The sequence below is a fragment of the Gossypium hirsutum genome, chromosome D10 (genome assembly GCF_007990345.1).
Source record: "Gossypium hirsutum isolate 1008001.06 chromosome D10, Gossypium_hirsutum_v2.1, whole genome shotgun sequence".
NCBI lineage: Eukaryota > Viridiplantae > Streptophyta > Magnoliopsida > Malvales > Malvaceae > Gossypium > Gossypium hirsutum.
The window spans coordinates 54,059,554-54,075,668 of NC_053446.1; the positions used below are offsets into that span (position 1 = coordinate 54,059,554).

The 16,115-nt window shown below is 36.3% G+C and overlaps 1 protein-coding gene and 1 pseudogene across 1 annotated transcript; one reads left to right on the forward strand and one right to left on the reverse strand.

The window, feature by feature from the left end:
- The first annotated feature begins 785 nt into the window (after nucleotides 1-785).
- On the forward strand, nucleotides 786-8,771 carry LOC107916253 (probable GTP diphosphokinase CRSH, chloroplastic; annotated as a pseudogene).
- A 134-nt stretch (nucleotides 8,772-8,905) lies between these two features.
- On the reverse strand, nucleotides 8,906-15,696 carry LOC107915637 (ABC transporter B family member 4). The gene is made up of 11 exons (XM_041103278.1): nucleotides 15,389-15,696; nucleotides 14,985-15,039; nucleotides 14,703-14,878; nucleotides 13,567-13,788; nucleotides 13,245-13,483; nucleotides 12,023-12,551; nucleotides 11,600-11,873; nucleotides 10,654-11,456; nucleotides 10,092-10,358; nucleotides 9,742-10,005; nucleotides 8,906-9,640 (listed from the first exon to the last, which is right to left on the reverse strand). Exons 1-11 carry the CDS (start codon nucleotides 15,608-15,610, stop codon nucleotides 8,999-9,001), a joined length of 3,693 nt encoding a protein of 1,230 aa, XP_040959212.1. The 5' UTR covers nucleotides 15,611-15,696; the 3' UTR covers nucleotides 8,906-8,998.
- Between the last annotated feature and the right edge of the window lie 419 nt (nucleotides 15,697-16,115).

Below are 16,115 nucleotides of genomic sequence, written 5' to 3' on the forward strand. Positions count from 1 at the left end.
TAAAAAATTAATATATTTATCAGACATTATTTTTTAAAAAATTAGATGTTAAAATTTATGTAGTACAATAAGAATTTATAATACTTTATTAAATACACTCTTAATCAAAAACGATTTACGTCTTTACTTCGTAGAAGTGGCAAACAGAGCAAGTTTTCGGTTAAGGATTACTTATATTTAGGAAAACTACATTTGAGTAAACTAAATTATTAGTAAATTTGTGTTTTGATGACTAATTTTTAAAAAATTATAAAATAATAATTTATTTTCTATTTGTACTATTTGCACTAATTAAAAACTGTCGTTTCTTTGGTTTTTTATAGTTCAATTAATGAAAATGAAATAAATTTATACATCATAAATTGTAAACTTAAAATTTAAATAGCTTTTTTACTATATATAATACTGATTGTCAAATCAACTTAAATCTAAATAAGCTCTTCTATTAATTAATGAGTATTAATTTACTGTACCCATCACCGAATTATCGTTTAAAGCTCACTAGCCAAACTTTTTTAAAATAAACATTTAATAGTTTAGGGATTTATATAAAAAATTTTGAGTAATTTAATAATTATTTCATAAGTAGTTGAGTTGAGGGTTGGCGAGCCCGATTTTGAAATATCCGTTGTTGAATCCAATCTGGTAACTGGAAACTACTGGCCTAACCAAATTGACGGAGTTAACTAAACTGAGCTAAAACTAAAAGTAAAAACTACCCGAGTTAACTAAACTGAGCTAAAACTAAAAGTAAGAACTACCCAATTCCGACTAGCTCAGCTCAGCTCAACCACACGTATGTATGAACATCAATCTCAGCCACAAACACTGTAAAATAGAAAAATTTTGTATTGGGATGGAGATGGGGGTGGGGAAGAAGTTTTGAGATTTCCTTTGATTGAACGATGCAATAATCAACCATCCAAAATATGGTGGCAATAACATCGGTGGAGGCGCTGTTCCCCAAATTAAAGGTGGGAGAATGCGTACCCAAATCCCATTTATTACCACTCTCATCATCTATTCCGCAGCAGCAGCGGCCATTCATTTGCAGAGCTGAAGCGTCGGCAAGTAATGCAAGTACGGCGACAGCGACTGCGTTGGAGCAGAGTGGAGGTGGGAAGATGGTGGTGGAGTTGGTAGGAGCCTTCAACCAGCTGACCCAGGAGATAAACGTGTTATCCAGCAGCTCCTCTCGCTTGCTTTTCAAGTCTCTCAAGCTCTCCATCCCCATCTTGCAGGCCTTGCCTCACGCTGTGGATGGTCGCCCTCTTCTCTCTAAGGCCTTGTCTCTCGCTCTCCTTCTCGCCCATCTCCAGGTACATTTTCTTTCTGGAATTTCTATTACTATTTTTCTATTTTGTTGATTACATGACTATAGGACTGTAAATGAACAGAGTAATTGAAGAGTTCATCAACATTTTGATTTCTCTTCATTTTTGTATGTTTATTAAGCTAAATGTACAAAATGATCAGAGGCTTGAACCGGCATACGTTTTGTTTATTTGTGTTCACAATTGTTTGAAGTTGGTGTAATTGTTTAAAGCTATTATTTGATTTCTATATAATTATTATTATTTCTGTTTTGTTTTTGTTTTTTTATATAATTATTAATATTTATGTTACTTATCCAAAATATATATATTTACGTTTACTTGTAGTTTGTTTGTTTGTTGTTCATTAATTGCTTATGAAGAATATGTTCGATTATATGTTGATGAACATATTCGTTTAATGTTTGTGACCGTATTCATTTAATTTAAATGAGTAAACATAAACTGAGAAATGAATGTACACGAACATAATTTTGAAGTTCTTGACGTACACGGATCGAACATGAACAAGCAAAACATAAACGAATGAACATAAACACTCAAGCTCAATTCATTTACGGCCCTACAAAGGAATGATATGAGGTTTTCAGTTTTCTTTCTCTTACGCTCTAACCGAATACAACATCATTTGTATGCCTTTGTTTCATGCAAACACTTAAGCTTAGTTTGAAAAATTAACCGTGTTGCATTCACATGATAGGTATGTATTGTATGTGTTTTACTTCTGAAAATGGGTGTCAAATATCCTACCATGATTGCAGATGGATGCCGAAGTTATTTCAGCTGGTTTACTCATCCAAGTTGTGGAAGCAGGTGCCATTTCCATCTACCTAGTCCGAGATCGTATTGGTATCGGTACCGCTCATCTTTTGCATGAAAGCTTGCGTTTGAAGAATATCCCTTCCAAAGTTGATGTTTTGGATGTGATAGTGCGGCTGCCCTCCGAAAGTTGTGTCTTACTTACTATGACATCAGGGCTCTCATTTTGGACCTTGCTGTCAAGCTCGATACGATGAGGCATCTTGATTACCTCCCAAGGTATCAGCAGCAAATGCTTTCTCTCGAGGTTTTGAAGATATATTCCCCCTTGGCTCATGCTGTGGGAACCAACTACTTGTCGCTGGAGCTCGAGGATCTCTCTTTCCTTTATCTCTTTCCTTATTCATACCTATACGTTGATACATGGCTACGAAGCCACGAGACTGGAAATAAGTCTCTGATTGACATATACAAGGAAGAGCTGCTCCAAGCTTTGAAAACTGATCCTATCTTAGCTGACATGGTCAATGGTATATCTGTTAAGGGCCGCTACAAAAGCCGGTACAGCACAATGAAGAAGCTCTTGAGAGATGGGCGTAAGACGGAAGAAGTAAACGATGTTCTCGGATTACGAGTCATATTGAACCCTAGGTGATACGAGTCACAAAAGCCCAAATTCTTGAGGGCAAGGCCCAATAAGAAGATTCCAAGCCCAATCAAGAAATCCACCCATACTTAGTTGAAAATCAGGCCAAATTGTCAAAGTGGCCCAAGTTGTAAAGTTTTATTTTTATTTATTTATTTATTTATTTTATTTAGTTTAAATTTTTATATTCAGTCCAAGAGTCCCAAATAAAAGACCCTTGGCCGAATTTCCATATTAAAATAATTAGGAGTTTTTTTAGTTTTAGTTTTAGTGTTCTAATTAAATTAGGAAAACATTTGAAAGGCCTATTTATATGGCTTGGCCAGCCACCCTACATTACATTACAATTACATTAAAAATTTCAGATTTGATTTGAGTGAAAATTCTCTTTGAGTTCTTCAAGGATTTTCTCTTGAGTTTTCTTTAGAAGTTGTTTTAACAATCTTTTTGATTGTGGGAGCCATCTTCAACCTTCTTCTTGCCATTGATATTCTTTGGAGGGGAGATTAGAGCCGTTTGAAGGGAGTTGTGAGATCTTTCGAGATTTCAAGGCTTCTTAGGACTTATCTTTTAATTTCTTACTGTCAATTCTTTCTTTATTTCTACTTGTGCTGAATCATTATCTAATCTATTTTCTGTTCTTATTGTGTTTTCAGCCTTTTTCTATCTTAAGGAATCAGCCCAAAAATCCCCAAATTCTAGGGTTTTTCCATACTCTTTTTGGGTGAAATTAGATTGTCGAAATTTGGGGAAAACTATCTTGGTGTTCAATTGGGCAGAATCACAATCTCCTTGAGGGTTTCAAGAACCCTAACACTTATTTCTATTCTCAATTTGATTCTTTGCTGATTTGGGGATTTTATTTCAGATCTGGAAATTCAAAGTTCTAATCTTTCAATTTTTCTATTTCGTTTCAGATCTAATTGTTTAGGGTTTTCGTAGGAGTTTCTCGTGACTTGGCAACTCGATCTTGGTCCGCGCGCAACCCCGTATCATTTGGTATCAGATTTTGGGCGTTTTGGGTGTTCTTGGTTGATTTCTAAACTGATCTCTATTTTTTAAATTACAAACAGCAGTTTTACCCAGAAAAATTTTTGAAAAAAAATTCATTTGAGTGGGTAAACATTTTCTTATTGATCTGAAATTTTACATACATATTTTTGGCACTGTTATTGAATATACAAAAATATTTCCCGCAAAAAAATAAGTCGAAAAAGTCAAAAAATTAAAAAAAGACGAAATCCAATAAAAAATTTAAAAAAATATTCAGCGGGTTGAATTTGGTGCCCAAATTTTCCAGATCAAAAATTAAATATATAAGGACACTCCAGATTTAATTTCATGATTTTTGGAGATCGGGAACACCTCGAACGAAGTTGTCAAGTTACTCCGCAGTTTTTCGGGTTTTCTGTTTTCAGCAATTTTTATTGATTCTTAGCTGTAGGTTTTAATTTGTTTACCTTTATTCTTCCTTTACGTTATCTAACACCTTCTTGTTTCTTGTGTTAGTAGGATTTAAACGTGTGCACAACTTCTTCCTCGGTGCAACACGAATCAATTGGTGTCTCGTCAGTTTTTGGCATCCTAGTGCAAATTAGGATTCTTTGGTAGTTTGGTTCACACTCTCTAATTGGTTGATATAAACTCTGATAAAGAACTCACAAGATTGAATTTGACCTCATTGAGAATTTGAATTTTCTTTTTGAGTGATTAATGGTGAGGTTTGCTAACTTTTATTTTTGAGTGTTGAGTGTTTATTTTTTACAGGTTTTGAAGATGTCTAAAGGTGATAATAATGATGCACTTATGAAAGTCCAACAACAGTTAGATGGACATACTGCTGCAATCACACAAATAAATGCTACACTTCAAGCATTGAATACTACTTTGAATGAGGTACGAGTGAATCAAAAACATCAATATCGAGATCCAATTAAGGAAGATAGGGATAACCAACCCCAAAGGCGCGGCCCTCGACGTGTCACTAGAATGGATGATGATTTTCATGATCGTGGACAATCATCTTTGGCAAAACCAAGGAGCGAGCAGCAACGAGAACATCTCTTTCATACTCGCTGCCATGTACAAGGTAAGCTTTGTAGAGTTATTATTGATGGTGAAAGTTGCTCGAACATAGCCAGCACGACGATGGTGGAAAAGCTTTGCTTAACCACTACCAAGCATCCACAACCTTATCAACTACAAGGGCTTAGCAACGAAGGCCAATTTAGGGTCACTCAACAAGTGCGCATTGCCTTTTCTATCGGTAAGTATCAAGACGAAGTTGTGTGCGACGTAATGCCTATTCAAGCCTGCCATTTGTTGCTAGGAGAACCATGGCAACTGGATCGAAAAGTCACTCACGATGGTCGTACCAATAGGTATTCTTTCAAGCATCAAGGAAAGAAACTTACCTTAGTGCCGCTCACTCCGGAACAAGTCCATGAGGACCAAATCAAACTGAGAAATTCTGTTAAAACAAGTGAGGAAAAAGAAAAAGAGAATGAAAAAGAGCAAAAAGAGATTGAGAGTGAAAAGGAATGTGAAACAGAAAAGAAAATTGAAAAAGAAGTTGAAGAAAGAAGAGAAAATGAGTTAAAAAAAGAAACAAAAGAAAAAGACGAGGAAAGGCTAGTGAGGAATGTTTCCACTAACCAAGATATGAATTTTTCTTGTGTTGCTACTTTTCAGGTTCCCGAAAGATCGAAAGATAACTTTCAACTTCAATACCTCTCAAATGAAAGACGCTTTCATACGATCAACTTAAGCAAAGATGAAATCACACTACATGATCCCGAAGGTAAGCGAGGTAAGGAAATTTTAGAAACCGAGTCCAGTGCAGATTTGAAAATTATTGATAAAACTTTTGGTGACTTAGTTCTTAAAAGATCCCATCATTTTGATCCGATTAATTGTTACTCTTCGATTGTGGTTGATAAAGTCATTACGAAAAGAAGCGTGATTTGTTATTCTCTTGATTTACCTTGTGTAAAATCCTTGAATTTGTCCAAATCTGTTTTGGAGAATAAGGTAACGAAATTTGCCAAATTTGTTTTCAATTTATATTCTTGCCTTAAACAGTTTATGTGGTTGTACATGAAGTTTGAGTTCCATTTGACAAAGGTTAACTCAACAACGGAGATTCGACTACACTATGCCCCCGATGAACGAAGGTTTGTTTTAAATGAAAAAGGTAAAATCGACCCTTATTCTTTTGCTTATCGAGGTAAGATGCTTGAAACCTTTGAAACACTTTTGTACTCCTCGGATAGTGATAAAGATCGTGTTGATGAACACTTAGATCGAAACGTGCTTGACTGTCCTATTTTATTTATTGATGATCTATCTGTTTTGATGGTTGATAAAAAGATTCTTGTTTTTGATAATGCATGTGTGAGTGAATCTATAGACCGTCGATTAATGCATGGTATGATTATGCAACTCTGTGAACCATGTAAATCTTTTCAAATACCTACTTGTGACGATTATGTTTACCATTTGATTTATTACTCGCAATTTATTCATGGTTTGTGGGAACAATGTGAGACGACTGAATGCCTTAAAACATGTCCATCTTTGTTTCAAATATTTGACGAGGCAGTGGTGAGTAAATTAGATTGTTTGCATGGTAATCTGAATCTGTCCATTCACATGCGTTATACCTGTTCTGTTATGCTTATGATTGGACTACAAGCTTGTTTCCGTTGCTATTTACTATCTCATGGCTATTCTTTTCAGTGGACTCAATTGCCATTAGTCCCGTTCGATAGAGGAAAGTCGAGTTCATTTGATTTTTCAGATTCGAGGACGAATCTTTTTGAGGAAGGGGGGAATGATACGAGTCACAAAAGCCCAAATTCTTGAGGGCAAGGCCCAATAAGAAGATTCCAAGCCCAATCAAGAAATCCACCCATACTTAGTTGAAAATCAGGCCAAATTGTCAAAGTGGCCCAAGTTGTAAAGTTTTATTTTTATTTATTTATTTATTTATTTTATTTAGTTTAAATTTTTATATTCAGTCCAAGAGTCCCAAATAAAAGACCCTTGGCCGAATTTCCATATTAAAATAATTAGGAGTTTTTTTAGTTTTAGTTTTAGTGTTCTAATTAAATTAGGAAAACATTTGAAAGGCCTATTTATATGGCTTGGCCAGCCACCCTACATTACATTACAATTACATTAAAAATTTCAGATTTGATTTGAGTGAAAATTCTCTTTGAGTTCTTCAAGGATTTTCTCTTGAGTTTTCTTTAGAAGTTGTTTTAACAATCTTTTTGATTGTGGGAGCCATCTTCAACCTTCTTCTTGCCATTGATATTCTTTGGAGGGGAGATTAGAGCCGTTTGAAGGGAGTTGTGAGATCTTTCGAGATTTCAAGGCTTCTTAGGACTTATCTTTTAATTTCTTACTGTCAATTCTTTCTTTATTTCTACTTGTGCTGAATCATTATCTAATCTATTTTCTGTTCTTATTGTGTTTTCAGCCTTTTTCTATCTTAAGGAATCAGCCCAAAAATCCCCAAATTCTAGGGTTTTTCCATACTCTTTTTGGGTGAAATTAGATTGTCGAAATTTGGGGAAAACTATCTTGGTGTTCAATTGGGCAGAATCACAATCTCCTTGAGGGTTTCAAGAACCCTAACACTTATTTCTATTCTCAATTTGATTCTTTGCTGATTTGGGGATTTTATTTTAGATCTAAAAATTCAAAAATCTAATCTTTTAATTTTCTGTTTCGTTTCAGATCTAATTGTTTAGGGTTTTCATAGGAGTTTCTCGTGACTTGGCAACTCGATCTTGGTCCGCGCGCAACCCCGTATCACTAGGTCTGGCATAGACATGTCACAAGTAGGTGAAAGAGCATGCTATAGGACACATGAAATAGTTCAATCGTTATGGAAAGAAATGCCTCATAGAACAAAAGACTATATTGCAAGGCCCAAAGCAAATGGGTATAAGAGCTTGCATATGGCAGTTGATGTAAGCGACAATGGAACACCTAGACCACTTATGGAAATACAAATACGCACTACGGAAATGGACATGTTAGCCACAGGTGGAACTGCAGCCCATTCATTGTACAAAGGTGGCCTAACTGATCCAGAAGAGGTCTGCAGTCTTTAATCTACATTAGTGACTTGGCTAGGGAATAGCAGAATCTATGCTTATATTTCTTTTTAACTTAGTTTAAAGTAATTTTCTATTTGTTTATTCTCAGGCAAAGAGACTTAAGACCATAATGATTGCAGCAGCAGAACTTGCAGCACTGCGGCTTAAAGATTTCCCATCCACAATTCATAAAGGCCTCGAGTTTGGTCAAGGAGATGAAGTATTCCGCCTTCTCGACAAGAATGGTGACGGGAAGATTAGCATCGAAGAACTAATGGAAGTTATGGAAGAGCTTGGTGCATCAGGGGAAGATGCCCGAGAAATGATGCAGCTCCTTGACTCAAACAGTGATGGTTCTCTAAGTACTGATGAATTTGACTTGTTCCAAAAACAGGTAAAATGGTTATTCTAGTTTTAATGGAATCATAGGAATTCGGGTTTAATAAGCACTGAACATTTATAATTTCCTACACCCGTAATGCTAACTTTAACCGGCTCAAGAACTTGGTTTACTGGTGTTGAACTAATCGGATGCTTGGATAACTCGGTATATGGCTATTTTTACTTGCTTGTTTTATTAGTAAATGTGGTTCTTTTAACACGTGCAGGTTGAATTTATGCGTAATTTAGAGGACAAAGATGTGAAATACAAGGCGATGTTGAACGACAAGCTCCAACTAGCAGACAACAGTGGGTTGATTCAGGTATATAGTAAAGAATTTGGTGACAGACTTGCGAATTAGATGACCAATTGTTGAAAGGTAATCTGATTGATCATTGTAGGCCGATTCTATGTCCATGTAAATCATACATACGGTTGTATATGTATATAAGCATACTGGAAAGTTATGATTTTCTTTAGAATTGTAATATTTGAAGAATAGAATATATTCATAAATGAATGTAAATGATACCTGTTATGAATTTCCTGGTTTCTTAATATTATCTATGACTAAAAACCTTCGAATTTTAGGACCTCATAGAAGAAATGTGTGACAAACTCTTCAATCATTTGTTATGAATTTACTTATATATATACTCTTATATTTTATCATTGTTGTGTTATAACACATTAGATACTTATGTGCAAATATTAATCTCTATATAAGGAAAGCATGCAAGGATATATTATTTATGTATTCTCCTAAAGTTTACATTTTGTTTCTAGGGGCCATCAAGGAGGTATAAAAACCATCCTTGATTTTGATTAACGTTTCGTGCCTTCCTTTCTCAACTATAACTCCATTCCTAATCACTGCAATCAAATCAGCACCCTTGATTGTCGATAACCGGTGGCTAACCACTACCGTTGTCCGCCCGACCATAACTCGCTCTAGTGCTTCTTGAACTGCTCGTTCACACTCGGCATCGAGAGCACTGGTGGCTTCATCTAGTAGTAGTATCTTCGGAGCTCTGATTACGGCACGTGCAATCGCCACCCGTTGCTTCTGCCCTCCAGACAAATTAATACCTCGTTCGCCTACCACCGCATTGTACCCCTGTTGCAAGCTGCTGATGAAGTTGTGGGCATTTGCTAATTTCGCTGCAGCCACAATTTCAGCCTCTGTCACATTTCCCGCCTTCCCATATGCAATGTTTGCTCGGATGGTGTCGTTGAATAGGACAGGCTCCTGGCTCACCAAACCCATCTGCTGCCTTAGCCATTTTAGCTGCAACTTTGAGATCTCAATTCCATCTAATGTGATACGACCTGCATCTGGTTCATAAAATCTTTGCAACAATGATATGAATGTTGACTTCCCACTTCCACTTTCTCCAACTAGAGCAACTGTCTGATATAAATGCCACAGCAATTAGATAAGGATTTGCTTGTCAGGTTCAAAATGTTCTAAAGATCATTATACCAAGTAATTCTAAGCTCATTTCGACTCACCATGCCGGCGCGAATCGTCAAACAAAGGTCTCGGAATATTTTAATATCAGGCCTTGAAGGATACTTGAACCTGACATGCCTAAACTGAATATCTCCCTTAACATGTTTCGATCTTTTTCCGCAATTCTGACTAGGGTCTATTTTGGATCTCTGGTCCAGGATTTCAAAAATGGAAGCTACGGAAACCTTGGCTTTACTGGTGTCCGGGGCGAGGGAGTTTGACTGAGAAATACCAATGGCAGTTACACTGAGAGCAAAAAACACCTGCAGGAAATTCACATATGCACGTATAGTTAGGCACTGCAATGAAGGTATATACAGCTCACCTGAAATGGTATCGGAAAACTTACTCGAAAAACCTGATGGAAAGTTGCCTTGCCATGATGAACTACAAGGGCTCCAACATAAAAACTGATAGCATAGGCAAAAAACAGGAAGAAGGATGACATTCCTAAGCCTATGCCACTGATCAATCCATGTCGTATTCCAGCCTTTAGAGGGGCTTCACATTTCTTTTCGTACTGTTTCACCACTTTCTTTTCAGCACAGAACGAAGCAACGGTCCTCATACTCCCGACTGCTTCATTCGCCACTTGGTTGGCCTCCTCATACATTTTCTACATGCAGTCATATAAGGAGTATCACTACTTTCAGTAATTAGTGATACATATACATATACATATACATATACATATACACACACATACAAATGTATGTCACAGATACGTCCAATACCATTTGTTCCGCACGTGCAAGTAAAACATAGATAAATACATACATACAGACATGCATACATAAATACATGCATGCATGCATGTATACAAAGAACTGATAATTTATATATATATCCTCAAAAAAGTCACGCATACATATAGGCACATACAGACACAAAATTTTATTCTCCCTGGATACCTTGGCATTGGCAGTGAATCCTTTCATGGATTTGAGTTGACCGTATCCACTTATCCCTATAAGAGGTAGCAAAGCAAGGATGGCCAGAGCCAGTTGCCAATTTGCTTGAAAAGCAATGACCAGACCGGCGACTGCAGTAGCCGTACTCTGAGCAAGAATAGCCAATGAGTCCCCAACCACCCTTCTTACCAAAACTGCATCCGTGGACAGCCTTGTTCCAATTGCACCACTCGAGTGTTGAGGCTCATCAAACCAACCTATATCCATGTTTACTACTTTCTCAAAGCACATTGATCGCACCCGCTGTATTAACTTACAGCCAGCAATGGCGAAAAAGTAGGTGCTCAACGAGTGAGACAAGAAAGATGCAAAGCCAAGAACAACAAACATTAGTGCCCAAAACTTGGAATCCTTGCTGAGTTCCTGAGGTGGCTCAGAGAACGTTTTGATTATACCAGAAAGCACAGTGCCAAAGATTGGCAATATCACACCATTAGCCACAGCTAGCAGAGCTCCTAAGAGCAATACAGATATCTCCGGGCTGTTAAGGCGAGCTAGCCGAGAAAGTGGGACTTGTGGAGGTCCTTTATCTGAGGCTTCTGATTTTGAAGGCAATTCAGGCATTGCCTCTTGTGATTTAGTAGTGTGTAGAAAATGACGATGAGGAGCTGATAAGGATTGGGGACCAATTTCTAAAGAATCATGAACTGATATATCCCGTTTCATCTCTTTGCCAATATCTTGCAACCTTAGGAGCTGGTTGTACAATCCTTTACGATCCTTGAGTAGCTCTGCATGTGAACCTGATGTAGAAAGGAAAGGAACTATAACTATGTATCAAGTTTCAGGTCTTGTTCAAATTATTTCAAGTTGGGATTCTTTTTTTCAAGTCATTTTCGAGTTCCCCATGATACAATAACTCACATATATGAAAAACTGAAATCACCTTTTTGAACAATCCTTCCCCGATGAATAACTGCGATGAAATGTGCATTCATTACGGTGCTCAAGCGATGGGATACAACGATGACAGTTCGGTTGAGCATAGCTCTTTCCAGTGCGCCTTGAACGATCCTCTCGGATTCTCCATCGAGAGCGCTTGTAGCTTCGTCTAATAGTAGAATTCTGGGGTTTTTCAGAATAGCTCTAGCAATGGCGATCCTCTGTTTTTGTCCCCCAGATAGCTGAATGCCTTGCTCACCCACCATTGTGTCTAGTCCCTGCACCCATCAAAAGCCATTGCAGTTTAGGGGTTTATTTTAAATATGGACTATAGTATGGGGATTCCCAGCGTAAATAACCCCTTCATAATGCAGCAAAAAAATCATTTGGCGGGCCAGCTTCAACAAATTAAAGATAATTTACAAACCTGAGGCAATTTAGAGATGAAGTCAGCGGCATTGGCAAGCACAGCAGCAGCTATTACATCTTCACTGCTCGCACCCTCCCTTCCATACGCTATATTCTCTCTAATGCTCCTCGAACCAAACAACACTGGTTCCTGCGAAACCAGCCCTATTTTCCGCCTTATCCATTTAAGCTGCAACTTTCTCAGATCAACACCGTCAATCAGTACCTCCCCAGTCATTGGATCGTAAAACCTTTCTATCAAGCTAATCACCGTCGATTTCCCACTTCCACTGCGTCCCACCAGAGCGGCTGTTTTACCGCTGGGTATAAAAAGAGAGAAGCCTTTAAGTATTAGCTCTTTGGGTCTTGCTGGGTAGCTGAAATAAACATCCCTTAGTTCGATTTGGCCTGAAATATCACCCATTTTTCTTCCCTTTGGGCTATATACGTCGATCTTTGGTTTCCTTTGAATTACCTCGAACATCTTGAAGGCTGCAGCTTGCCCTGCAGCAAAGGCAGTCAAGCATGTAGATGCCAGTCCTAGATTCCTTCAATCGTACTCCAAACAAAGATTTTTAATGTTAGAATATCATGCATTCTATATATTTAATTATATGTGTTTGAGTATTAAATTGATAAAATTTATAAAAATGGAGGGTTAAATTTATTGAATTATTTAGAATTAGGATCAAATTAATTGAATGTATAAGTATTGAGGATTAAATATGCTATTATACCAATTAGAAAAACACCAAAGTTCTGCTCGGCAATCAAAATAGAAACTATCTAAAGTAGCCGAAATAAAAATGATAAAATTGAAAATTTTCATGATGATTAAAACAGAAATATACTAATAATTGGATCATTAATTTTATAATTTATCCTAGTAATTATTTCATGAAACCCATTAAAAAAACCTGCTCAAATTGGCCAACTTTTTAGTGATTACTCTAAACATTTCAAAATAATGATATAAGGGTCTAGCACTTGCAAAAATCTCAACCGAAGGCCAAATTTTTTTTTTTGAAATGTTAAAACAAGGACCGTAATGTGTTTTATTCTAAATATATTAGTATTCACATAATTTTTGGATTAAAGTGAGAAACTTTCATTCGAGAACTTTTGTAAAAGTTAGACTCTTGTATAACCATTTTAAAAAGGTTTGACACTTATTTGAACAACTGCTATAAGGTTGGGCATTAATTTGAACATTTAGTCAAAAACCTTGAGAGAAAACTTACAAGGAGCTAATGACAACAGCAAAAATGACGTTGATGACAGTCCCTGCAGTGTAGCCTTTGTCCAGCATCATTTTCCCTCCATACCAAAAAGCAAACCCATAGCTGCTGAATAAAATACACATCAACGTCCCAAATCCCACTCCTGATACCACACTCTCTCGCACCCCCCATTTATAAGCTTTCGACAATGACTGGTTGTAGCTAGCGATGGCCTGTTTCTCGCCTGCAAATGATGCAACCTGTTATTAGGGCAGCATTACGCTTGTTTTCATTTTGTAGTTCCCATAACATAAAACCCAAATTGCTACCATATGTTGCCTACAGTTCTTATTGAGCCGATTGTTTGTTCAGCGATGGTGGCCGCACTTGAATACGAAGCTTGTCCACGGGATGCAAAGCTGCCTGCCACCTTATGCAAGATAGCACCAGAAATGAATAATGGTGGGATTGAAGACAACAGTACAAAAGTGAGTAGCCACCCTCTAACCAAAGCTACTACAAAGCCTCCAGTGAATGCAGCCACTTGCTGTATGAAGCTTCCGACCTGCCGTACATAAATCATGCAACACAATAATTTTTTAAAATTTCTCACTAAACATACCCAAACTATGAACTTCATTTTAAATTAGTCCCTAAATTTCAAATCATTATAATTACATCCCAAACTATTGAGATTATATCAATTAGGTTATTTGGTTATTAAAATCATTAGTTTAACTGTTAAATGACATGTTAGATTTTATGTGATATAATCTAAAATGAAAATTTTAAAGAAAAAATAAATATTGTAAAAATGGTGTTTAATTTAAAATTCTTAGTTTTAAGTTTTCTAAGTTTTTTTACAGAAACTTTATCATTAACTCTTTTTTTTAGTCTTTATATTTGACTTTACTTTTAAAAGTTATACGATAACGTTTTATTTTTTTAAAATTCATTTTAAATTTAGATACATAAGATTTGACATGTCATTGAACGTTTTAGTTAACAATTTTAATAATGAAAGGATCTAATTGATAGAACATTGGTAGTTTGAGGATATAATTAAAACGTTTTGAAGATTGAAGGTCAATTTACAATGATGGTCATAGTTTGAAGATATCTGGTGCAATTAGCCTATTAGGCTTTTTAAATATTTTTGAAAATTTCAATTAAGCACTAGTTTTTTTTGGAAGTTCTCATCAAGTATTCAAAAATTTTGAAAATTTAAATTAAACCCCTCAGTTGTTTTTGAATTTTTCATGGAACCCGTAACTTTTTTAATTTTTAATTAAACCCCTTGAATAAACGACATAGAAAGCTAAAAAAATGCTTCTTTTCTTTTCTTTTCTTTTTTGGCTAACTCTAAATAGAAAATGGATTGTATAAAAATGTAATACCATGTTATCTATATCTTTTTCTAATGGGAAAATGACAAATCAGATTCTAATGACATGTTTTGGTGTAGTGCGTTATATATACCTTCTCTCCGATGGCATCTCGGATAAGAATGGTGTCGCCTGACATCCTCCCGATCACTTCTCCGCCGGTGATCACATCGTCAAAATAGCTGATATCCTGCCTCAATATAGTCTTGAGGTATAAACTTCTTATTCTTGCTGCCTGCCGCTCTCCGGTGACCATCCAAGATGCCACCTCTGCAACAAACATTTAATTAATCCATCATTCTCATATTTGTTTCCTCTCAACTTAAGCTTAATTATCAAATTTATTATAAAGTAATTAAATAATATATATGCTTACGCAAAAATGATACCACGGCTGATGCCACAGCTAAGTACAAAAACTTGAGTGACACCTGAACATCATAGAATATTTGAGAATTAAAATAAGCTTCCCATCATGCCAAAAAACCCACTAGCATATTTGAAACAACAAACAAATACGAGGAATTTACTGTTATGTATCAATTAATTAAATCTTAATTCGATTAGTATGAGAATTATTATCAATATATGAGGACGTCGATTTGAATATGTTAAAGCGTATTATTCTCTTATTTATCTAAACTACAATTATCTGAATACAACTCAAAATGAAATCAATATTCAAATAAATTCAACCCGACATAATTCAAAATTTTTAAACCTCTACTCGACGGCGGGATGGTGGTTTAGTGAGTACCGGAAGATGTTGGGGGTACATACCTGTGTAACATCGTGTACGGCAGTAGCGGTGGTCACACTTTTCCCGATGGAATCAACTAATTGGCCGAAGAATATGGTCATAACCGGCATACATACCCCATTTCCCACGGCACATATTGAACCCACTCCCATCAATCCATAATCCAATGAATCCGCATACGAAAACAGTTTCCAATACGCTACTACCCTCCTTCCATCTTCCTCCTCCTCCTCCTTCCTCATTTTTAAACACTTCAACTTGCAGCTGCAACAGAAAGAAAGGAAAAAGAAAGAAGAACCTTGTTGATTGTTAATTTGTTGTATTAAGCACTAATCAAAACATGCATGCATGGCAGGACCATAACATGCGTGAAATGAAGCTGGGAAGAAGATTAATGGTGGAGGCTGAAGGCAAAGGCAACAAACGAGGGAATCAAGGAAGAAGAACAATGAAGAAACAATTTATTTGGAATATTACTGCCGATCGATGGAGCAAGAAGACGATACTCGGAATATTGGGCGACGGAGGTGGGAACAAAACAAATTTACTTTGATCCATAATGTACTATGCATCGTTTATCACAACGCTGTTTAATTTTGTTTATCTATATCTATTTTACTGTGATACTCTATACGACCATAGGTTGGCAATTGGCTTGCCCATCATCATTCTACCCAGCTATGCTATTATTATTTTATGATTTTGTTTTCAGGAGAAGGGATTGTATGTCATACTTATTTCTTTCTA